Raw genomic sequence first — 25,914 nt, 5'->3', positions numbered from 1 at the left:
TTGTTTTATTTGGCGAGGCTCGTCTCATTTTATGAAAGGATAAACCTACAATGACTACATTTTTTCTATTATGTCTCTATAAAATGAAAGAGAAAAGGTCTTAATTTATTTACATGCTTGAGTTGTTATAGTTGGGTTTCGAATATGATTCATAAATTCTAAAAATAATGCAAGCAGGGCAGTCCGTTGCCAATGCGGGCACAGGCCCAACGTGTATGACATAAAACTAGACCTGGGCCGTCTTATTCACATGTTACTACCTAGTTACATTATACTAGGCATGTTCTCAGTTTGTCAAATTAAAAAAAAAACTTAGCAATCTAATTTTAATCCTAAACCATTTACATGCTGAAATTAACCAATATTATTTAACTAAACAATATTCCTACAAGTTCCGAAATGGTCTATTCGTTTGATTTTTAACTAGACGGAGTTACTACACCATTCATTTATTTTTAGGCAATATATATAGATAGTTCATCCGTTAAGCTATCGTCAGATGTTCCACTATATATATTAAATAGCTACATGATTCTGATTTTTGTAAGCTAAATAATTTATATATACAAATAAAATTCAGAATATAATTAAAATAAATTTAGAACTTCAACTCTTCATTTTTTCGTATTCATGCTTCCTGTTTCAGTTTACAATAATCAGCGTGTCAGTTGTGTACCTGATATTGGAAGCAAAAGAAAAGGGAGATCAGCAGAAATTCAGTAGCATACAACAACAACAACCCCAGCAACCAGTAACAACCAGCAACGAGAAACTTAGTGACAGATTTTAAAATCAAGACAAAAATCCAGAAACACCAACAACAATCAACGGACAGAAGCAAAGGGAATCTTTTCAGATTTTGAAAGACTAGTTAGTGTTTAACCCTTAATTTCTGAATCCGTATATCAGAATATTTGGATTGTATATCAGATGTATACTCTTCTTCTTTTGAATTTCCAGAATGTTTTTCTTTTTATTTTCTAAAGTCTTAGTATTTTTCGGAATTTCCTCTCTCTTAAAATTTTCTTCTGTATTCTGTCTTCTAAAAATCTGATCAAAAAAATCTCTTTATTTATATCCATCCCAAACCCTTTAAACTATTAATAAAACAACCACTTTCTCCTACCAAACCCACTATCTTCCCACTCATCCCCTTTTTAATCCCACTACCTAATGTTTTGTCCCCCATTACATTAAACAAATGTATCAACCCCACCCCATTACATCTTGTCCCCCATGCTTAACATAAAAAATTACATTATTCCCCCACTAATTTATGTCTTGTCCCCCATTATATTAAACAATTGTTCAAATATTTAATTCCAAAAATACCCCTCCAACCTTACTGAAATTACCAATTTACCTCTGAACGTACTGCAAATTACCAAACTACCCCCATCAGCTATAACCAATTCACCTAATCAATTTCAACCAAAATACAACAAATATGACCAATTTCTAAACAATTTTCAACAACAAATTCAAACTAAATGATGAACATCAAAGAACAACTAAAATTTTGATTGAACAATATTTTTAACAACAAACAAACCTACCTTTAGATTCAACAACAACAACAACAACAAACAAGTATATTCAGATTGCTAAATTCAATAATCATTTGAACTTAAAATTAAATCTAATAACATTACAACCAACAATTCCTATATTAAACTTAAACAAGATTGTGAGACAAACTCAAGAAATAATCATAAATGATAAACAATAAACAAGAAAATCAAACTTATACTAATTTCGGATTCAAGAACAATCAAACAAAGTATGGACATAAATGAAAAGATTCAACAACAATAACAAACAAGTTTTATTCAAATTCGAATTAAACTTGAATTAAGCTTAAACAAAACAAATAAACATATTCAAATCACTTAAACTTCAAATAATCAATTGATTTTTTTTAAAATTAAAATCCAACAAAATACAACAAAGATACATGATTCAAACTAAATAAACAAAAATTAAAAACCAAAACATAACTTCATTAAATCACTGGATTAAAAACGAACTTCAAACAAAGATGAATATGAATTAAATCTATTTTAAACAACAAACATGACGGATTCAAATGATTTAATCTAACACTCTTCTATACTAAACTCTTTTAAAATTAACAGAACAAACTAAAAAGAAAATTCATTGAACTTCAACTTAAAACTAAAAACATTATAATTACTAACAATCTCTACCTAAAAATAAACAAGAAAAATAAAACAACTAAATAAAAATCAAGAACAAGAATCAAACATTTAATGATTTCGGATACGAAAAATATCAAACAAATTACGGACAATAAATGAGACTCAAACCCACTAACCGGATCGAAACGACGAAGAACTTGGATGAAAACAAATCTGCTCGGAAACAATTATCGCACCAAAATAATTCGAATTGGCCCGGAAACTTAAACAAAGACGAAGCTCGATGGAGGGGTGTTTAGCGACGACACGAACTGGATGAAGCAAGCAGCAGCGACGTTCATGGCTGCTTGGAGAAGATGGCGACGATGAAGGCTATTTAGCAGATGGTCGTTTAGTCGACGACACAGGCGGCCATGGGAGGCGAGGTTGAACACAGAAGCAGCAGCAGCTGGAGAAGCAGACGACGGACGGTGGTGAGGCAGCAGCGACGCGGGCAGCAGCAGGCGCAGTAGTGGAGGAGCAGCGATGCTGGACGAGGCAGCATGAGAGGTGAAGCAGAAGAAGCAACAGGTCGTGAGGAAGATGAAGGTGGTGGTTTAGGTTATGGTGGTCGGCGATGGTCATGGGAACGCGGTACAACTCGCTTTTATTCCGGTGGAAGCGTCAGGAAGCTGCTGGAAATCCAACGAAGCAGATGATGGAGCAACAGCAAGCCAAACATAGCATCCATGACGATGGGTTGACGAGCGACGAGGAGCATCCATGGACGACGAACGCAGCAGTGATGGTTGACGCAGCAACGATGGTTGCTCGTCAATGGCGGACGTGAGGAGGAGGCTGGTTTTTTCCGGTGATTGGAGGGGTCATTTGGAGGTGAGGAAGAAGATGAAGACGTGAGGGGTCTATTTGGAAGGTGGTTGCCGGGCAACCATGGGAGCTAGTCTTGCAGAGGTGAAGGAGAAGGAGAAGAAGGGGGGGGGGGCTTTAGTGTTTTAGGTTTTTTTTTTTTTTTTTTTTTTGTTTGTTTTTGTCAAATGTAAGATATGGGGTGTTGGGTATTTGGGTTATGGACCGAGTCGACCCAGTTCAAAATGGACCGGGTCATGGGGAAGGTTGGGAAATTTTTGGGCCTGTGGCTTGAATTTGAAGAAGAGCCCAATTCCGATTTTTGTATTTTTGCTCTCTTTTCTTCTTTTATTTTTCTAAAACTAAATTCTAAAAATCCTTAAATTATTATATAGAACTAAATTAAGTTATAAAAGCGCAAATTAACTCCCCATAACAATTAACACACAATTAAGTAATAATTTAGCATAAAATTGTACATTTGGACATTAAATGCTAAAAATGCAAAAAGATGCTTATTTTTGTAATTTTCAATTTTTGTAAAACAAACTTAATTACTAACAATTGTAGAATTAAATCTTACATGCAAAATGCGACATATTTTTTTGTATTTTTTATTAATTTAACAAATAAACATGCACAGACAAATACAAATAATTATCCAAAAATGTCACAAAAATTCTCAAAATTGCACACCAAGGAAAATCATTTTATTTTGAATTTTTTGGGAGTAATTCTCATATAGGGCAAAAATCACGTGCTTACACTCTACACACAGCATCAGCTGTCAAATGAACTTTTAATCTTTGCTTCTCAGGCACAACAGGTGTTTTATGTCCATCATCTATTGGATGAGGAGGAGTGGCAAAGTGTTATTAAATGTAAGCCAAATGACTTTTATGATTTAGGTGCACACAAGCAACTGGGCATATGGAAGGCATGAACAACAACTAGATGATACTACATTTGAAAGTGAAGAAGATATTGAATAGGTTAGGGAAAATGTGCCAGGAATAAAAATTGACCCACAAACTCTGAAAAGTACTGAAGCATTTGATGAAGATTATGAAATTAGTTCATAATATCATTATTGTATTATTTCTATTTTAATAAAGATTGTTATTGAATAGAGAACAGATTGATATTTCTTATTATGCCATTCAGTCGTTGAAATCTCTTATGCTTACATATTTTATTGTTTAACTTGGTAGTTAGATATTATTTCATACATTTCGATAGTAAAAATTATTTTTTAATTTGACAGGAATCATAATTTTTGAGCAATTTAATTGAGATGACAAGAAAAAGACAATGAAATTCTAGTCAAGGTGGGCTTTTATCCAATTCTTCGGAGCTACAAGAACAACAAATGGGAGGTACGACAATGCCCTAACCACCTCAAAACTAGCCACAAAATGAAAGATAAGCTATCCGATCTGGTAACTTGTCAAGAAATGATTTACATGATGTAGAAAATCTCTCAGGTACTAAAGTAATATCTTATCTTTAGTTTGTAGTATGAAGTTGCTAGGGTCCTAGTCAGATAAAACCACTGCTAGGGAGAGTATTTAATGTTATTTAAATACTTTCCCATTAGTAGACTTCTAGCATGAGACTCGATCTAGTTATATAGTTGATTTTTACTAGTATGAATGCCCTACTTTTTTTCTTTGATTATTTGCAGATTCTAATGAGTGAAGAAAAATCTGAGCGACCAAGGTGTCCCACTATGATGCACTTAGGATGGGAAAATGATGGTAGAAATTTACATGTTGAGTTTAGATTGAGTTCTAAACTTGGTGTCATAGCATGAAATGGCATCTTAGTGGCATTGAATTTGGAGGCTTCTGCCTAATATGTTCAAGGATATAATATGGGCTCATACTAAGGTGCTTAATACTAAACCAAACACTATATACTACGATGTTTTTATTTTTATATTTTTTACATAAATGAGTTGTGTTAAATATGTGTATAGAAAAATACCGATGCAACTGATCAGATGATATGAGACATATGTTGATGATATCAGTTGGATCTAAATGGAAAGAATGGAAGCATGAAGCAAAAAGATGTGGTTATGAACCATATGGTACTGATATTGAGCTCTTAGCTCATCATTCGAATAGGGTTGAAGAAGATCAGTGGTGGCGTTCATTAGTTCATTATTAGAGCTCAAATGCTGCAAAGGTATTTCAGAAATATAAAACATCTTCTTCCGTTGCCATTTAGGCCTCTATCATTCTTATCACTGAATCTCTGTTCTTAATGTATTTTTTTTTTTTTTTTTTTTTTGCAGTGAATTGTGTCATTAAATAAATATAGTCTTATCCTTACTTTCTTATAATGACTCATTATCATCGGTTTTAGTTGTTCACACAAGTAAGGTGAGTTTTAGCATTGTGTACTAGTTCAACATCAAAGTTGTGAGTTTAATTGCCAGGTGTTGTGATCTTATTTTTTAAGTAGAATATGTGGGAATTAGTTGTTGATATATCGAATATGCAGAAAATTTTGTACTGTGGCTGCAACCCGATTGAGTTGTAGTGCAAACAGATTTCGGACAGTAGTTTTATACCTCCCTTAGAATGCATTTGGTAAAAAACTACCTTTTCTATACATCTCCACCATTCCTTTATTTCTCCTCAGTTCAGTAGTTAGACAAATGCAATAAATGCAATATCATCATCAGATTCGTTGTATTTATTTTTGTATGTTCTGTTGTTTGGAGATTTGAGAATATCTTATAACTTTGTGAAGCTCAATTTATTTCTGGTTATTATCTTTCAAGATATGGGAGTTATAAGTAGGATAATTTTAGCTTGGCTTATTGCTTTATAATTTTTGCCTCTTCTGCTTTGGTTTGGTTTGATGAAAGTTCAGTCACTATTTGGTTGAAGTATGCTTAATTTTAGCCTTTTCTTTTAATTGTTCATTTGTGTGTTAGCATTTTAAGAATTGATGAGTCTGTACTGGATGATATCTTTGTGATTTATAAATAGTGGAGCTTATAGTTCAAAAGAACTTTTACAATGCTGTCAGAGAAGGAAATCTAGTATAAAGGTGTTGTCATATGTATTCAGTGTTGCCTCTAGACTTTTGCTTGTAAATTAAAGTTCTTATGCTATTTTTGTAGAAGTGTGCAACATTCTAGGGCTATATAAGCTTTGTCTTGTTGATGTATCTTGTACTCTACACTCAATTTTGAATTCTACAAACTATCAAAGTAACCTTTCTAATATTTATTTCTCAGGTTAACAAAATTAAAAAAAAAAACGAAACTAACGAACTTGGGACCAAAAGAGAAGTGGTAAGTTTGGAAAAATATGCAGTACATATGGTATTTTTCAACTTTATTACATAGTTGTAATTCTCCTTTTATGTGATTCTTTTGCAGAACTTCTGAAGGATGTAAGATCAATTATTGGCAAGGAATACTTGACTTGTGGATAGATGAATTCGTAAATCCTTAACTTGTTGCAGAATTTATTCTAGAAGTTAAGGGAATTCATTAAGATTAAGAGTGAATTTGACATAGTTCCATGTTAAAATTACTTTATCTTTTATGATTTAGTTAGAACTAAGTTTTATTTGAGATAAAACAGGTCATTTGATTTGAACTCTAACTTGTAAGGAGAACCTTGATTATGTCAGTACTATGTTCTTTGAATACGATGTCCAAAGACAATTTTATTTCGTATTTGTTTCAAAGTGTATTAAGGTTGACATTTATGAATGTATGAATTGAATATATGATAGTGAATGACATTTATTTACGATAGTGAATGACATGTACATGGTCATGAAAGACAAGCAGAATTGTTGAAGAACAAGATAAGTGCAAGGTATCCAAAGAGGACACCCACGAAGGATATTTAGAGGGTGTTTGACTAAACTTATATGCTGGTCAAATTGGCTTATAAGCACTTTTTAGCTTATCTATACGTTTGGTAAAATTAAAAGAGCTTATAAACCAAAAATAAGCCAAAAGTCATAAGTTGGTCTCCCCCAACTTATCAAATTTCAGCTTATAAGCACTTTAGATTTGACCAAAATATTTACTATTCTATCCCTAAAATATTTCTTTTTAAAATAAAACTCTTCGTATAGTTTTCTTCAAAACGTAAACAGCCGTTGCCTTCTCCAGCCGTGCCTCTGCAACAGTAGAGGGGTTGATCTTATTGCTTCTTCTATCACGTGGAATTCCCTTTCGTTCTTCTCTGCTTGTAGATTGTCCATTGGTGACTCTGCTCGTGGCTCTAGGTGTAATTGATTTATATGGGAACACACATACACAGGTGCGGTAACACACTGTTAGCTTTTACTTTTTACTTCCAGACTATTCGTTTAATATGTTGAGTTATATTCTTTCAAAATATTACTGATTAGTTACATGCTATTGTATGTTCCCTTTACGCGTTTTGCACTCTATATTTTTGTTTTACAATCTACCGTTACATTAGCTTGTACCTCTCATGAATGTCCCCATGTGACTATATTAAGTGCATGTTTCTTCCCTACTGTGCATTATTTAAGGTTTTTTTCTTAACTTTTGTTAATTTATACTTCACCCGTTCTAATTTATGATTATATTTATTATAACATAAATTATATATCATCTAATAATTTTTATAATTAAAATAACATGATAAATAGGTCATTTTTGTATTTGAATCTATGTAGAATCTAAAATTTCGAAAAAATAACGTTTTTAGTAGTGTAAATTGTTATAAGGTCATTTAAGTCATTTTAACATAAAAATAGCTTATCAACACTTTTTAATCAAACAACTTCAACCGCTAATTATTAATTTCAGCACTTTTATCCAAACACGTAACTGCTTATTTATTAAATCAGCTTCAACACTTAAAAGTACTTTTTAGCACCTAATGCTTATCAGCTACTCTAAATCAGTTAAGCCAAACAGGCTCTTAGTAGGAGTTATACAATGATAAGGTATTAACATAATTAAACTAAAAGTGTCACTTCATGAGTTTTAGAGAAAGGGTAGTGATAACTTTATATTAAGGATCTGTTATGCAGATCAAGTATGGGTACTCATATATAATGAAGCTATAAGGGGTGTAAATATACATGGTCAAATCATAGGAGGGTTAATAAAAGCTTAATAATGGAAAGACTTGATAAAGTCCTAGCAAACGAGCAATGGCTCGATATCTTCCTTAACTGCTCGATTATTCACCTCCCAAAAACTTACTCTGATCATAATCCCTTATTGGTAGAATTAATCCCTAATAATATAGCAGATTATAAACATCCCTTTAGATTGGAAACGTTTTGGTGTAGGCACCCGGACTTCCAAAACATTGTTAAAAAACATTGGGAGGTTATTGAGTGTTGCAAGGCTAGTGAAAGCTTTATATCTAACATTAAAACATGGAAGAATAATACTTTTGGAGACATTAAAAAAGGAAAAATAAAATTCTTGCTAGACTCCAGGGTATTGAGAAATTTGGTAACTATGCAAATAGCCTTTTTTTTTTTACAGCAACTAGAGATCAACCTAAAAAAAGACTATAATGATATCCTTAGGATGGAGGAAAATTACTGGAAGCTGAGGGCTAGAGTGTTATGGTTAAACGAAGGGGATGCAAATACTAAATTTTTCCATATAACGGCCTCTAATAGAAAAAGAGTTAATAAAATCACTTTCTTTAAGGAGGAGGCCGGAAATTGGCTTAATGACCATAGCAGTATCATAGCCCATGTTAGCAATTATTTTAAGTGTGCTTTTAATTCCTCTCATATTAGCACCAACTGGACTGATATTAAAAATTCTCCCTATAGTCACTATGATTACAACCTAGATGCTCTGGACAACCCGCTAACGGATTTTGAAATAAAGAGGGCCATCTTCTCCTTTAAATTATTCAAGGCACCAGGACCTGATGGTTTGCACCCATTCGTTTTTCAAAAATATTGGCATAACATTGGTCAATCAGTGATTAATTTTTGTCACAAAGTCTTTGATACCCAATGTATTTCACCTGACATTAACAAAACCTACCTCTGTCTCATACCTAAGTTTCAAAATGCTAATAATGTAAAAAACTTTAGGCCTATTAGCCTATGCAATTTACAAAATGATTACAAAAATTCTTGCAAATTGCCTTAAGCCCTTCTTAGAACAAATTATTAGTCCTTTCCAAACAAACTTCATGAAGCATAGAAGAGCTTCTGACAATGCGATCATTATTCAGGAATTAATCTCTAATTTCAGGAAAATAAAAGGGAAGCAGGGCTAGATGATCTTAAAAATTGATCTTGAGAAAGCTTTCGATCGCCTAGAGTGGTCTTTTGTTTACCGAACCCTTAGATATTTCAAATTTTCTCCAAAGTTTACAAACCTTCTAATGAGCTGCATTACCACCAGCTCAATAGGGGTTCTAGTAAACGAATCTATCACCAATTTTTTTGAGCCCAGTAGGGGTATTAGATAAGGCGATTCCATATCTCCCTACATTTTTATTCTATGCATGGAAATGTTCTCTAGGTATATTAACCATCAAGTAGATATAAAAAATTAGAATCCTATTCAAATAGGCAGAAGAAGCCCCCTATTCTTCCACCTCTTCTTTGCAGATGACTTAACCCTATTGGCCAAAGCAAATAAAACATCCTGCCAAGCCATTAAAATAGGTCTTGAATTTGTTTTCAAGCTATCAGGGCAAAATATAAACACCACTAAGTCCAAAATTATCTTCTCCAATAATTGCCATCCAAACACGACTAAGGATATTATATTAACTCTAGGCTTAAAAAAATGCAATAATTTTGGAACCTATCTGGCGTTTCCAATTCTAACTAAAAACCCAAGGCTTAGGGACTTTCTTTTTATCCTTGAAAAAATGAGAGCCATGTTAGCTAATTGGAAAACTAGGTTTGTAAACATAGCTGACAGAACAACCTTTGCAAATGCATGCCTTAATACTATCCCCAACCATTATATGCAATATACACTCCTCCCCATAAAAATCCTAAAGAATATCGACAAAATACAAAGGGACTTTATTTGGGGTACTACATCCAAAAGGAAAAGACTTCACTTAATAAAGTGATCTACTATTTGCCAACCAAAATTAATAGAGGTCTTGGTATTAAAGATGCAAAAACAAAAAATATAAGCTTACTATCAAGTTTAGCATGGAGACTTATATCAAATACTACAACTCCTTGGGTAAACTTAATTACAACGACATATGGATATAGTAAAGCCATAAAATCCCACTCTTTTATTTGGTAAAGCATTTTAAAGGGGTGGACCGTGTACAATAAAGGAATAACCTGGTCACCTCATTTAAAAACCAATATGGATATTTGGAACACAAATTGGATTCTAGAGGCAAGAAATTTACGGGGCCTAATTGAGGGACCTCTCTCTCCTAAAGACCTAAATATAAGAATTAGAGATATCCATGATGGTACAAACTGGAATTTTAACAATCTCTCATTTGCACTCCCGGACACTATAAAGCAATAGATTTCTAAAGTTAGAATTAGAAAATATGGGCCAAAATGGGATATGCCGATATGGTCAATGACTAACAAGGGTATATTCTCCACAAAGTCTTGTTACACACTAATAGAGGCGTCAAAACCTAGTAACTTAGATTTTTATTGGATTTGAAAACAAAACTGTCCAAACAAAATAAAATTTTTCATGTGGCAATGCCTTAATAATCGGCTTCCTTGTAGAACCTATCTAGCCCACATCACCATAAACATTGATCCTATGTGCCCCATTTGTAAGACAGAAGAAACACCTTTCCATATTTTTTTCAAATGTAAGGCTAGTAGTTCTATTTGGGACAATGCAGGATGGCAATTTAAATACAATACTAACGGCACCCACTGGCTTCTCCAAGTAAGGAAATTGAATGTTCTTTATAATGCTTTGATTGATGGGAGAATTTTTCCCTTTTATCCTATGGAATACCTGGACTACCATAAATAACAACAACTAAAATAATACCTCCAACACTATTAATATAAATCTCATAATACAAAGTGCCCTTGAATACAAACTCCTAACTGATAATATAAATAGCCCTTTAAAGAAGAAACACATTAAGGTAAAATGGCATAAACCTCCTAAGGGGTGGTACAAGCTTAACATTGATGCAAGCTTTAATAAAAATCAACCAAGTAGCCTGGGAGGTGTTTTCAGAAACACAAATGGGAGTTGGACAGTAGGCTTCACAAAAGCAATCCATACAAATGGAGCACTGGAATCAGAACTACTGGCTCTTGTAGAGGGACTCACCACTGCTCAAGAATGGAATCTATTTCCTCTCGAAATAGAAACGGACTGCATACAGGTAATACAATGCATATATGAAGGAAATTACATCTTTAACGACATTATAACTGCATGCAGGTTGTTAATGCTCCAGAGGAAGGACGTGATCCTGAGGCACAACTTCAGACAGGGGAATGAAGTAGCACACATGATGACAAAACTAAATGAGGATAAAGAAACTAAGAGAAAGCTTTTTGTTCAACCACCTCTTTTTGTGGAATCAATCTTGAGAAGGGACCAAAAGGAAGAAGTCATTTTTGTTAAAAACTTAAGTAATGTTGTTTGTAATAGTTTAGTAAGCTATGGTAACAAATGTGTCCTAGGTAACACTATCTATGGCTGTAGTGCCTTGAACCCTATTTAGCTATCATATAAAGTTCATGTTTTTCGTTAAAAAAGAAGAAGCTTAATTCAGCACCCTAACACAATAGATGAGATATCCAAACAACATAGGCATATCTTAATCAAGCTTCATAGCTTAAGTTAAATGTATGGCAACTATCAGAATAAACACAAGTATAGTACATAAATTCAATTAGTTTTGGACATGTTTGTATAGTGATCACACAATCATGAGGTTTAATAAATAATGAATGACTCTCCAAAAGTTAATATAATCATAGAGACACATCATAAAGAAGAAGTTGGTTCAAAGGTCATGAGCTGGTGTACCCAAACTAAGATGATAGTCTTCTCTTTACCACAAACCAAATTGACATCCATTTAAGTGTAGCTTATCAGAGGAATCACTACAAATGCAAATAATACCCAAGGCAGGTTAGTATTGCAATAATGATAGTTCCAATAGAACATCAACAAGCTATTAGGATTGTTTGAGAGTTCTTTGATTGTTCTCAGAAGTTTAATAGTGGATATAAGTATCAGATGTTTATTAGGATTAGCTAATCAATGCATGGTTCTAATTTCAACACCTTAAGGAACTTGTGTGTCACGATCCAAAGTCAACCGTCGAGATGACGCCTATCGTGGAACTATGCCAGCCTCAACTAAACAACCCAGCACAATATAATAACTTTAAAAATAATGAAGGCAACAGTTAACATTAAAGAAACATTTTTAAAAACATAATAAAATCCCAAAGTGCGATTCAATCCATCCTAAAACCGCGGTGTCACTGAGTACATGAGCATTTATTCGGAATGCAATCCACTATAGTGTAAAGAAAACAACTGAAAATACATCAAATGATAATGAAGGAGAGTCAAGGTCTGCGAACACTGAGCAACTACCTTGATAGTCTCCAAACTCTGGGGCCTCAATCGGCAACCGCCGGCATGAACAAAGTCGCCTGGATCTGCACACGACGGACAGGGAGTAACGTGAGTACACCAAATTAGTAAGTAACAAGTCCAAACTTTGGACTGAAAGGTAGTGACGAACTCAACCGCAACAGATATAATAGAAATAAATGTGCAGAAACGTAGGCATATTTTCAAGTTAAATAGACAACTAAAATCAATAAAGTAAATATAGATCTAAATAGTGTAAGATATATAACTCCGCTATCTCTACATGCTAATGCACATACTGTATGAAATGCACCATGTGCTCCCACTCTCAAGTACTCAACCACTCGGTACTATATATGGCCATCCGACCAAGGGAAGATCCATCCCGGAACATATACAACACTGACTATAAGTCATCCAGTACCAAGGAAAAGGGCAATCCAACCTTCTGGAGAAGATACATCTCTAGGTATCAAGTACTTTGGACAAGATCCATGTCAAGGGAAGATCCATCCCTCAATAATATCATCCGCGCTCACTAGGGGTGTGTTATAGACTCTGGAGGAGCTCCTCCACTCCAAGCGCTATCACAAATCAATATAACTGCTGCGGCGTGTAGCCCGATCCCATAAATGTCACTCATAATCAGGCTCTCGGCCTCACTCAGTCATCAATCTCTCGAGTCTCACCCACGGGATCACAATGTCATGAATCTAACCCGGAACAATGATATGACGAATCAATAAATAATTGAGACTAAGATATGATATAAAAATGCATGAACATGACTGAGTACGGAATATCAATAAAAATAGTGAGATGACAACAAGAAACGACAACTAAGGGTCCCAACTGTCACACCTCCTTTTTACACACCCTAAGGTAGCACAAGAGAGTTTTTCCACTTTAAGTGATATTATTCGAAATAGGATTATTTATTTATTTTATTCAGAGTCGCCACTTGGGATGATTTGTTTTCTGGTGTCCCAAGTCACCATTTTATTTTATTTTAAAATCCCAAATCGAGGAAAATTCGACTTTCCTTTTGAAGTCTGCGAACTAGAAATTATGAATAAGGAATTCTGTTAACCCTAGGGAAGGTTTAGGCACCCCCGAATTTCGTGGTTCTAGCACGGTCGCTTAAACTATTATAATTAGCATATTATCTGATTTTAATACGTGTTTCAGCCTATGGTATATTTTAACTTATTAGCCGCTTTTAATTATTTTAAGGAAGATTTCAACGTTATCTAAAACACGTCTTTGGACCACGCCACATGAAATGCACCCACGATCCGTGACATATTTTATTTAACGTCGTTGAAATTTGGATTTGGGTCACATGAAATGCACACCCGAGTTTATTAAAGTAATTTTTAAAAAATAGCATGCCTAAAGCAACTACGCACTGATAAGGTTTGCGAGGGCCATGGAAAATTCAATTAATGGCACACCTCGATTTCTAAAGAGTTAAAATAATTAATGGAGGTCCATGGGTTTTGAAATTTTGTTTGACATGGCACACCTCAATTTATTTCAAAGGAGTAGTTAAATTAAGGAAAGCCCTAAAGAGTTCTAATTACCATTATATGCTGAAAGCTCGAACTCAATTAACCACCAATAGGCATCATATCAAACAGGCAAATATCTAAAGAAAAAACATTACTTCCACAACAAACACCAAACGAAAGCACTGAGTCAACAAAGCAAACGGGACCAAATGATAAAACGTAAACAATCCCATTTATTGCAAATGTTTTCAGACTCAAACCCAAAATGAGCCCAAATCTAATTCAGGACCAATGCTAAGGGAGCAGGGATTCAGAGTCGAATCCCTTCAGAGGGGAACCCTTGGGATTTTGAACTCCACAATACAAACTGAGCTTAGAGGGATCACATCGTAACATGCTAGAAATGCTTTGGGCACTACTGGGCCCTCATGAAGCCCAATATGCAAGCAGCATCAGCAGAGGGAATTGTTTGCATGACTGGGCCTATGCTGAAGGCTCAATTAAGATTATTTTTCACTAATTGAGGCAAGCTAAATGAAAAATCTCAAGAGGAAACAAAACAACTAGCAACTTTTATTCTTCATTGAACATAAAAAGGTTCAAAGATTAACTTTCCTGCTACCCTTTGATTTCAGTCAAACATATTTAAACAAAATCATATAACTTGAAACTTTAAAAAAAAATCCCAGTAAAGAGTTAACTCAAATCAAACTCAATTTCCATTTCTGAGTCCCTTTAAAAGGTTCAAAGGGCTCATCACATGACCAAAGGTAAAACTAAAGATAAATTTAGAAATCATTGGATTATGCTTCAAACTCTACACAAGCAAACTAAAACTTGTCATTTTTCAACAAGCTTAAACATCATTCCACACTAGAAAGCAGCACTGGTCTCAGCCAGAACTAAACAAAGTCTAAAACACATAACAAATTGACTGAAACTTCTGCAACCATAGCCTTAATGACCCCTTAACACAAATTCAAACTCGTTAAATGGCTAAAGTCCATGGTTCACCCAATGTTACAAAAAAAAGACTTAAAACTAAACAGTAAAGAGTAAACATGACAAAGGAAAATCAAAACTAACTACAAAATCGGATGATTTTAAAAAATGCAGGAACAATATTGAACAAACTAATATTCTATAGATCTCAACTCAATCACACAACTCCATGTTCTGCCAATTTACATGTCAAGGAAATGAGAAATACCTGGAAATAAGAAAGGAAACAAAAGAAGTAAGGGATCAATATATAGCAACAGTTGAACAAAACCCAGCAACAGGAAACAACCAGCAAAGCCCAGCTCAAACCAGCAATGGTACAGTGATATACAGTAGACCAAAACCCAAACTCAAACCAGATTCAAACCATTTCTTAATCCCAACAATATGATTATGAAATTCTTCAAAAGTTCTAGCTAACAGATGACTCAGAAATCCAAAACCAAAACAGAATTTTAGTAGTTTTTTTTGGCAATCCGCTAGGCAAGCGCCTAGGGCTAGTTTTTTATTAATAAAAAGAAAAGAAAATACAACAATTTGGAAAAGTACAAATAAGGGGGACAATAGCACCAATTTTGTTACCCATATGCCTTGGCTATATAATCACTCCTCTGCGCCTCACATTGCCTTATGATGGCAGCCTCATGTAGAGGATTCATGGGGTAGCTGCCGGCAAATTCTCACGAGGACATATAATCTCATAGCCGTGTGGATATTTTCCAAAGGCATAGGACCAAGGTAACACAAACCGAGCTAAACCTTACCTTACTATTCCTATTGAGGCTTTAAATAGCCTCACCTACTAGCATGCATGAAAAAAATAAGAACTGGAAAATACCAAATATTCAATGATCATCACAGAGTTTATAACATACTCTGTGATGATATTACAAATAAGAATACTAATATAATGGTAGAATAAAATGATGAAGGAATTAAAATGTTGTCCCTTCTTGTCCGAACTTGTAATTTCTTCAATTTGTAACTCTTTTTCATCACAATCCCAATTCTTCAAGATGTATTCAAAATTCATGATTTCTTTTTTGAACGATTGGACTTTGTAGATGTAGTTGGGGCGGCCTTCTTTTGTTTGTCAACTCTCATTGGAAGTTGCCTAACATTTAAAAAATCACTAACCTTGTCGTCCCAACTATTTTTTCTTGTATGAGATTTCCTATTTTTTCTGCTATGAATAGGTGACAAATCACCTTTTCTTGCTGCCTCTGCCCTGCATTGATTTAGAATATCATCTTCCTCACCTATTTCATATGTATCTCTGCCCACAAGCACCTGATTTTGCATGTCTTGAACATGTTCTTGAATTACCACATTGTTTCCATCCATTGCATCCAATAGCTTTCTTTCCGCTGGTGTAATAGTAGGAGTGATTGTCACAATTTGTTGCTGCCCAGAAATTGCTTTTACTGTTGATGGACGATCAACAGTAGGTTTAATAACTGGATCATTTTGATTAAGCTGCTGCTCCATTGCATCAAATATTGGATTATCTGTTACAGTATGCTGCTGCCCAGATTTTATTGTAGCTACTGTTTGATGAATTGCAGTTGGGACTAATTGCTTTGTATGTGTTGCTGCAGTTCGCTTCAAGCTTCCAGTTGGAGAATTTCTGGGCAAAATAATTGGAGCATTGATGTTCAATTTGCTCCTATGACTTGCTTCTGGTCCCTCATCATATTTTGCCATTGCTAGACAGTCAAGATCTTCACCTGCACTCTCTTGATCGACCTCCTGATCAGCTTCTTCAGATGAATACCCTGCATGACCATCACCCCAATCCTCGTCTTCGTCATCCTCTTCACGTTGTTGTAACCAAAGTTTAGATTTGATCACCTTTGCTTGGATAAATTCATCATTGTTTCCAGTTGATAGAATAAGCTGCCCAGCTTCACCTTCAAACTCACCATAGGATTCAACTGATTGTGATGGAACATAAAATACAGAGGTATTTAATGTGACCAAAGGCTGTTTAACCATTGTGGAGTTCCTCATCATTTCATTCTGAGCATTCTTGATTATTTGTTCTACCTGAGGATTGGAAAAATGTAGTGTAGGAACTTTGGAACTGTGAGCTTGGATGCCTATAAGTTCATTCCCTAAATTGTTGTTGGAGTCTTTTCGTCGAAAGCCTAAATTTTTAGCCAAGTCGTGACTGTCTTGCCCTCCTCGTTCATTACTGGGTGTTGGAACTAAATGTTTGGACATTCAACTATCAAGTACACCTTTTGCATCAATTTCAGAGTCCCCATCAGCATTAAGAACCTCGAAATTATTTATGCTGGAACCAACATTGAAGTCTATTCCTCGAACATTTTTATTCTGTTGTTTTGGTGAGACCTGCTTCTTTGTGGGTGTTTTCCTATTTGTTACCAAGCTCCAATATCCTTCCTTTTTGTTCATGTCAGCTTTCTTAACATCCCCGATCACCTTCCCATTTTGATTTTCCCTCAATACGCTCTTAGTCCCAATGTTTTCACTACCCGAGTTCTAGGCAGTAGCTGTTTTGTCAGAGATTTTCTCTGCAGTTTCCTGCTGATCATCAACAAGTGTGTGTGCAGCTGGTTGTTGCCTTACACCTTTTGGAGAGTGTTTAGCTTGTTCAACACCAACACCTTCCAGTTCTTGTTGCTCCTTATGTACATCAACAGCTGTACCTGATGCTCCAAACTGCTGTTGAACCATATCAGGCTTGTTAGAAGTATCCGCTCGATCGGCAGCAGCCTTCAACGCACCAGCAGTAGCTGAGTACATCCTTGTAAAATCTGTAGAGGCAGGGATATCCTTCAACCTTGTATCACCAATTGCAGCGTTATGATTAGCAATCCCAACAGGATGTCGATCAACAGTTGCCTCCAGCTTAGAACCAACAGTAGCTGGTTCTTGTCCAGCATTTTTATGATGCTCTACAACTGCTATTGTTGCATGCTTACCCTCCAATTGTGAGCCTACATGAACTAGTCATTTTTCATCCTTAGAAGTAATAACAGCTGAAACTTTATTTAGCTCAACACCTCCCTGTAGCCCAGGATTCATATCAAATTTTGAAGCATCACTCAGTTTTTGCACGTTTGATTTCTCCACTGCTTCCACTACTGCAGCTCGATCCCAAGTTGCTTTCAAAGCAGCATTATTTACTAAAGTATTAGCTGCTTCAACATGCACTACAGTGGTACTAGGAACACCACCTATATGTGATATCTTGACTGAACTTTCACCATGTTCATGAATCCCAGTTTAATTTTCACCCATTTTCTTTTTCGCCAAACTATTTTGTTCTCCAGCAAATCGATCCCCTTCATTCACTCCCCTCTTCTCATTCAGAAGTTGACGTAAATCACCAGTGTACTTTTCCCTAGTAGTTTGTTCTTGAAAAACTTCAAGTTCATCAATCGCATCTGGGTTGTGAGTCTTTTTCGATATATATCGACATGTTTTCTCGTCGTGGCCCTAGTGTTTGCAACAGTTACAGTACAAAGGCATATTGTCATAAACAATTTCCTGAAACACTTCAATGATTTTTCCAGAGATTTTATCCAAGCTTTGGATCCTCACACGCTTGGGATGCTTGTTCATTAGGTCTAAGATTACCTTTACCCTCGCTGTGCTTGGTCTGGATTTAAGTTGCGTCGCTTTATCAATGGCAATAGGTTTACCAGTAGCAAAAGCAATTGATAACAACGAATGCATTGCAAATAACTCCGGCGATAGATTCGGCAATGAAATCCAAACTACTGCCATTGTATTTTCCTCATTTGGATTAAATCCAATTGTCCATGGAAAGACTCTATACTGGTGTTCTTCGCCATTCCATGATAAGTAATTTACTGCACGAGCTAAAGCCTGTACATAATCTTTATTTTGATCTAACCTTAATGAAATTTGCCTTGGTGCGAGTGAACCTACGAGGCATCGACCTTTTGTCCCTAGATGTTTTGGCAGTAAGATTCTCAGCTCTTTGAGATCTGGTGCACCTCAGGAGAGTTTAAAAACAACAGATTGGTGTAATCCCTCCTCCATTGCAAATTCACGTCTTTCCTCCATGGTAAAACAAACAGTTGGTTCGCCATGTACATATTGAATCGATTTCAAAACTGTTTTTGTTGCAATTTGTGTTGGTGATTTGGATTGGATCTGAGCAGCATATGTTGGTTTAATAGATGGCTCTCCCACAGCCAAAGGCTGGGGAGAGGACGCAACAGTCATGAAACTCTTCAACACTCCATTGACGTGAAGAAGCAGAAGAATCTAACCAAAAAATTATACGTGCTACAGTAATCGCAAAAATAAAAATTAAGATCTGGAAAAATTGGTTATGAATTTGTGGATGAAACCAATTGGGGATTGTGCGCAAAGAGTAGATGCTTCTTTTGACACCAAAATTGCGACAATCCAACGCTGGATGCCGGAGTTATGGCCCAATGAATAGTGATGGAATTACTATTCACCTTCTTCATAGAGAGAAGGAGGAGTTTACAATTTTAGTAGTTTTCAGCAGTGGAATTCAGAGTTTTTTCAAAGAACTCAGCAGTTACAGATTTTCAGTGATTTTTGTCTCTCTCCTTCCCTCCCCATCCCCCTTGCACTTCAAGTAAGGATACCTTTATAGGCAAGGTGTTAGGGCAGCCTAAAATGAATTCAGTTTTGCACTTTTTACCCTTTTGGAATTTTTATTTTTGCTGTTCAATCCCTACCTTAAAAATCAGTTTTTTCAAATAAGTCCCAACCACCACCTTCTAGGCATCTTCCCATTCAGTTATTAAAGATTCCCTCACCTAGAATTCCTAGACTACCTCTTGAACCCCTACTAGTTTACTTTAAGGACCCAAATGGGTCAAATTGACCCAACAGCTTAAACCAAAAATGAACGGGCTGCCTTTCTTTTTTCAAATGAGCCAGAAACGACCTAAAGCTCAAATAAGAAACTAATCCAACTACATTCTGTAGGCAACAAAAAAACCCAAACACAGAAATGATTTCAACAATTAAAATCTGAATCAACTGACTGATTAATGAACACAAATGGGCATAGAATAAACTAGGTTATTAAATCAAAATAAACCTAATTAAACTAAACTAATGAGACTAAAATCAAAGGGGAAAATCAGAGGTTAAAACGTGCCACTAATAACACTAAGCAGACCAGGAATCAGAGAAAGTTTTAAAGATATGAAAATGGAAACACGTGGAACAAACGAACACAAATTAATCTGGGCCAAGAAACTTGGTCGAGTTTCAATTAAAGTGAAGACTTAAACAAAAGAAAAGGAGAAGAAGAGAAGAGGAATAATAAGCAAAATAAAACAAAAACGGACAGAAAGATGAAGAGAACTCACCGACTAAACTCAACACCAACACCGGACTTTCAATTTATCCAAAAATAATGTTGATAGCTTGATCTTTGTCAAGAACCAGCGAACATCATTGTTTCGTAATAGATTGGCCTTGAATAACCAGAAAAATCGAGGAAATATCCCTTGCATGCACATAATTCGCTTTTAGGTTTTCAATGTTTCAATCTTCGATTCAATATTCGAAGGGGATTAAAGTGATTCGAGGGAAAAGAGTGTCGGATTTGGTATGAGGGAGTAATGGGGGTTATGTGGTGTTGATTTGGGGCTGATTGGGAGCGCCGCCTCCGGCTTGAGTCGGTGGGAAATTAGGGCGGCTCTAGGGTTTCTGGGCGTCTCTGAAGGTGAAAGAGACGAAGGAGATGAGTTGGGGGGGGCAACGTTCAGACACTTTTATACTAAAACAGACCCTAGTTCCCAACCATTGGATTAAAGGGAAATCAATGGCTCAGATTAAAAAATGATCGAAACGGGGTCATTTGGTTCTGAGTGGAATTTGGATCGGGTTGGGGCGGATCCGGGCTTGGTTTGGTCGGGTATTTGAGGACATTTGATTTGGGCTTGGGGAATTTTAAGGATTTGGCCCAAAATTTGATTCTTTTCACTTATTTTCTTTTTTATTTTAAAAAAATTCCTTTTCTTTTCAAAATTAAAAATAAAAATCTAAATTAATTCCTAACACAAATTATCCTACCAAACTAAATTAATTAATTCTAAATACAATTACCACAAATAATTAAATACCGAATTAAAAGCAAACTACCAAAATTTGAAGCTAAAAATCAAAAAATGCAAAAATAAATTATTTTTTCATGATTTTTTAATTTTTTGTAAAATACTAATTTAATAATTAATCTAAAAATGTAAGATTAAATCCTAAATGCAAATTCAATGTATTTTTGTATTTTTATGATTTAAACAAAATTAAACATGCACACAAAATGCAAACAAATAGAAAAATTCTACAATAATTCCTACATAACAAATAATTAAAAGGAAAAAATCTATTTTTGGGAATTCTGTAGGAATAATTTATGTGAGTCAAAAATCACCTGCTCATAGCTGCCCCTCTTTGCTCGGAGACACGAAGAGTTTTCGGGCAAAGATAAAATGAGCAATTATGAGGAATTTTTGCCCGTTTGACACACCATGAGAAGCAATTTTGAAAAAGTCTGACCGAACTTTGCTTCAGAGGTTGCCTACATATCCTTGGCTATAAAAGGAATCAGGTTAGTGTAGTTCTGAAAGATTTGGTAGCTGGGTCTACTGAGAAGGTGTGGTTTGACTATTGCTGCTGCTGCTACTGCTTGCCGAACTCCTTATTACACCAAAAATAGAAAATAAAAAACTAAGCTAGCTAAGCCTATCAACTACGAGTTACAAGATTCCTATCTATAAATCTTTTGCAGCTTGATCTTGAGTCTTAGCTGGTTCTTGCTGTGGACTCCGATCTGAATCTTGATGCTCGTCAGCTGTAGGTGTTAGTTCTTTCTTCACCTTTGGATCAGGCGGGACATGCGAAGCTTGTGACTTCAATCATATCTTGAGTAGTCCGCATCTTTCTCCGCTTCAACCTTTTGAACTCACTTCTTTTGTTCTTTTTTCTTCTTTTCTTTATTCTAGATTGAGACTCATTCTTTTGGTCATCTTGAATTCTGCCTCGAGGTAAAACCTGCTCAAACACCAAAACAAACAGATGAACTAAATATTTTGCCCCAGCTTACACTAGGAAAATTTCGTGAGTTATTTGTAACTAATTTTTTTTGGAAAGCGATAACATGAGGATTGTGTTCCTTCAGGAGGAAGAGATTAGGGAATGGAGCCCTATATCTTAAAAAAATCTAAACTCAGGGATTGGAGCCCTAGTGTTGGTAAAAAGGCGACTAGGGAATGGGGTCCCTATGTCTAAAAATCTCAACTCAGGGATTGGAGCCCTAATGTTGGTAAAAGGCGACTAGGGAATGGAGGCCCTATGTCTAAAATTCTCAATTCAGGGATTGGAGCCCTAATGTTGGTAAAAAGGTGACTAGGGAATGTGGGTCCTATGTCTAAAATATCTCAACTTAGGGATTTGAGCCCTAATGTTGGCAAAAAGGCGACTAGGGAATGGAGGCCCTATGTCTAAAAATATCAACTCAGGGATTGGAGCCCTAATATTGGCAAAAGGCGACTAGGGAATGGAGGCCCTATGTCTAAAAATCTCAACTTAGGGATTGGAGCCCTAATGTTGGCAAAAGGACGACTAGGGAATGGAGGCCCTATGTCTAAAATCTCAACTCAGGGATTGGAGCCCTAATGTTGGCAAAAGACGACTAGGGAATGGAGGCTATATGTCTAAAATCTCAACTCAGGGATTGGAGCCCTAGTGTTGGTAAACAGGCGACTAGGGAATGGAGGCCCTATGTCTAAAATCTCAACTCAGGAATTGGAGCCCTAATGTTGGCAAAAGGTGACTAGGGAATGGAGGCCCTATGTCTAAAAATCTTAACTCAGTGATTGGAGCCCTAATATTGGTAAAAAGACGACTAGGGAATGGAGGCCCTATATCTAAAATCTCAACTCAGGGATTGGATCCCTAGTGTTGGCAAACAGGAGACTAGGGAATGGAGGCCCTATGTCTAAAAAATCTCAACCCAGAGATTTGAGCCCTAATGTTGGCAAAGAAAAGGCGTAAAAGATTGAGATTGGGGATTCTGAACTATCACTTTGTTTTGATTTTCTTCTTTTTGTTCTCTTTTTTTTTTCATTTTCCTTTTTCATTTTATTTTATTTTAATAAAATACAGGAAAGAATTTTGGAGGAAAACTTCCCTTTTGGGTTGATTGTTACTGCGAAGTTGTTTCTAGCTTTTGCGCAGCTTTTCTGTTGGCTGCACTTGCTTTTGCACAATTGCCTTGGGCTGCACCTGTTTCAATTTTTAAACAAAGAACAATTGTTAGTTTGAAATGGTGGTTGGTTTTGTGGCCTTGATTGTCTCTATCACTCGATCTCGGCCCGAACTTTTGTTGAGAACCTCTGCTGCTTGGTGGTTTTCTGAAGATTGATCTATCTTTCAGACCGAGGGACTCAACTTTTAAGATTTCATGATGGCTTGCCCACGTGGGGCTTCGACCCTTTCACTTTATTCCGCCTTTTTAGGGATTTTTCCTTTGGCTTTCTTTTCCTTTTAATACCTTTGATTTCAGAGCATCAACCATCATGGTTGCAGGTCTGAAGAGAATAGGAAGGAAAAGGTAAAGGGGGCGGCTGGGTCATGGTAAGAATGATTTAGGGTTACGGGTTTGGGTGGTCGTCTTTAAAGGTTAATGTTAGGAGGAAAGATTTGGGCTGTTGGATCATAAGATCAATGACCCTGATAAATCGGGCATTAAAGAGTTTTAATGAGAAAAAATGGGAATCATTAGATCTTTGTGATCCAACGGCTATGATAATATCTAGTAGGTGGTTTAAAATTAAAAGAAAAATAGAAATAAACATAGACCGTTGATGGTTTGGATCAACGACTCAGATGATTTGTGTTTGTATTGTGTGTGCTAGAGATGGGTGACGTGGCCTGATTTCATTGGATTAAAGAAAAGGTCATCGACTGTCAAGTTGGAATGGAATGAGGTGTTTGGACCGGGTAAATTTTGGATTGGGGCTGGTTATTGGGCGTTGATTTAAATGATAGCCACTATACGTTTAACTAAGGAATTGCAATTGTAGCCCTTTAGCTTTTAACCCTTTTGAAATTAATTTAAATAAACTTAATTGTTTTCAATAAAATGTAATGAAAATTAAAATTATCAAATACACTACTAATTATTGAATTAATTATTTTAAAATACCTTGTCTTCTATATTGTGACACAAATTTTGAATTATTAAAAATAATAGTCTAATTAACTAGAAATTAAGTAATAATTCATTAAATTAATAATAAATCATATGTGATGTATATAAAAGTTATTTTAAAAATCTTAAAACAGTAAGTATGATATATTTGGTAATCATAATTCTAAATTATTAATTTAAAAACCATTAATAATTATTCTTTTGTAAAAAATAAGTATTATTAGAAAATACTTTCAATACATTCATTGCAAATTGTTAAGTATAAATAAATTAATTTTAAAAGGGAGGGTCAACATTAGGGCCAAATACTGGCTTTGAATTGCTTACATACCTCGGGCTTAGCAAGGATGAAGCCTCATGTAGTTCTGGAGTGAAGATTTTGGGGAGGCGATGCTCGCAAGAATTGCCCCGATATCGTATTATGACAATACTATGAGACAAAAGATTTGGTACCCATGATAGCTTTGAGTTGTGGCTTAATTTGAAAGATTTGAAGAACTAAAGTTCCACTGATCGGTTTGAGTTTGATCTTGGATCCTTGGCCCGCTTATGATCTCGTTGCCCCTCATAGCGTTGTAGCTTGGTTTGCTGCTTAGAAAGAGTTCTATGTTGCGATGTATGTTCCTGCAAAAAACGGAATAGACACATACCCATATATTGCAATGTAGAATATTTTAAGATGTGATGTACTAATGTAGGAATGATGATGTCTGGCTGCTTGCTAGCCGTTATTTGGCATTGGGATGATAGGATACTTGAATTTGACTCGATATTTAGCCGGGTTGTGTACCTTTTTGCAGTTGTTGGAGCATTAAGTCTCCTCATATTTGGAGTATCTCCGTGCGATGGGAGTAGTTGACTTGTTATGTAGAATGCATCTGCGCTAATGGGAGAAGTTGCATTGAAATGTAATGTATCTCTGCATGATGGGAGTTTTTGACTTGAAAAATGTAATCACGCCTATAAGCTACATGAGCAAAATATCAAAACATTCGAGATAATAATAAACAAATGAGGAGCATGCCCAAGAGGTACTCTTGACTGCAAAACTAAATTGCGGCCGTTGATTAGCAGAATGTTGGTGACAAGGTTTGCAATTATCTACTCTAATATCCGATGTGGTGAAGTAGCAGTGCTGAACGCAGCTGTTGCCAAAGCGACCAATTTTCTATATACATGGCTTCTATTGGCGTAGCCAACGACTCGATTTGTACATGGCACTTCGCTTGATTGAGATGACTATTTTCTATATAAAGGCCTTCAATTGGTGAAGCCGACGACTCGATTTTGTACAGGGCGATTCGATTGATTGAGCAGGTGGTTTTCTATATACAATATTCTTTGGTTTCCAGGGCCAATGACTTGTTATGTACAACATGCCCCATTTATTTTAGCAGATAGTTTTCTATATACAATATGCTTCGGTTGGCGGGGCTAGTGGCTCGTTATATACAACATACTCTATTCAATTGAGCAGATGGTTCGCTATATACAATATTTAATCGCCTGCATCAGCGACCTGGTTCTAAAATACCTGCAAAGTATCTTAGAGTTAGTTTTAGTTATATGTAAGGGAAAATTTTAATAAGGAAAGAGGGATGATAGTTTATGAGAGAGCGGCGAATCC

At 35.6% G+C, this 25,914-nt stretch overlaps 1 protein-coding gene and 1 long non-coding RNA gene across 3 annotated transcripts; both read left to right on the top strand.

The window, feature by feature from the left end:
* The first annotated feature begins 4,148 nt into the window (after positions 1 to 4,148).
* LOC107827087 (uncharacterized) lies at positions 4,149 to 6,705 on the top strand. Of its 2 annotated transcripts, XR_001657421.2 has the most exons (5): positions 4,149 to 4,489; positions 4,690 to 4,894; positions 4,984 to 5,195; positions 5,305 to 6,315; positions 6,403 to 6,705. It is a non-coding gene; the product is annotated as an uncharacterized LOC107827087 (long non-coding RNA). The 2 variants fall into 2 exon arrangements; XR_012711111.1 differs by having other exon boundaries at positions 4,984 to 6,315.
* Positions 6,706 to 10,837: 4,132 nt separating this feature from the next.
* LOC142164120 (uncharacterized) lies at positions 10,838 to 11,463 on the top strand. Its single transcript, XM_075221303.1, has 3 exons — positions 10,838 to 10,890; positions 11,074 to 11,344; positions 11,404 to 11,463. Exons 1-3 carry the CDS (start codon positions 10,838 to 10,840, stop codon positions 11,461 to 11,463), a joined length of 384 nt encoding a protein of 127 aa, XP_075077404.1.
* Positions 11,464 to 25,914: the final 14,451 nt, after the last annotated feature.

The sequence above is a fragment of the Nicotiana tabacum genome, chromosome 1, assembly GCF_000715075.1.
Source record: "Nicotiana tabacum cultivar K326 chromosome 1, ASM71507v2, whole genome shotgun sequence".
NCBI lineage: Eukaryota > Viridiplantae > Streptophyta > Magnoliopsida > Solanales > Solanaceae > Nicotiana > Nicotiana tabacum.
Note: the sequence above shows the minus strand (reverse complement) of the source record. Positions and strands in the feature narration are given on the sequence as shown.

Excerpts from the sequence above, each read along its gene's own strand:
- LOC142164120 (XM_075221303.1), top strand. The coding sequence starts at position 10,838 with ATGCAGGATGGCAATTTAAATACAATACTAACGGCACCCACTGGCTTC. Across the intron at positions 10,891-11,073 it reads GCACCCACTGGCTTCTCCAA|CCCTTTAAAGAAGAAACACA; the intron begins GTAAGGAAATTG and ends TAATATAAATAG. Across the intron at positions 11,345-11,403 it reads TAGAAACGGACTGCATACAG|GTTGTTAATGCTCCAGAGGA; the intron begins GTAATACAATGC and ends AACTGCATGCAG.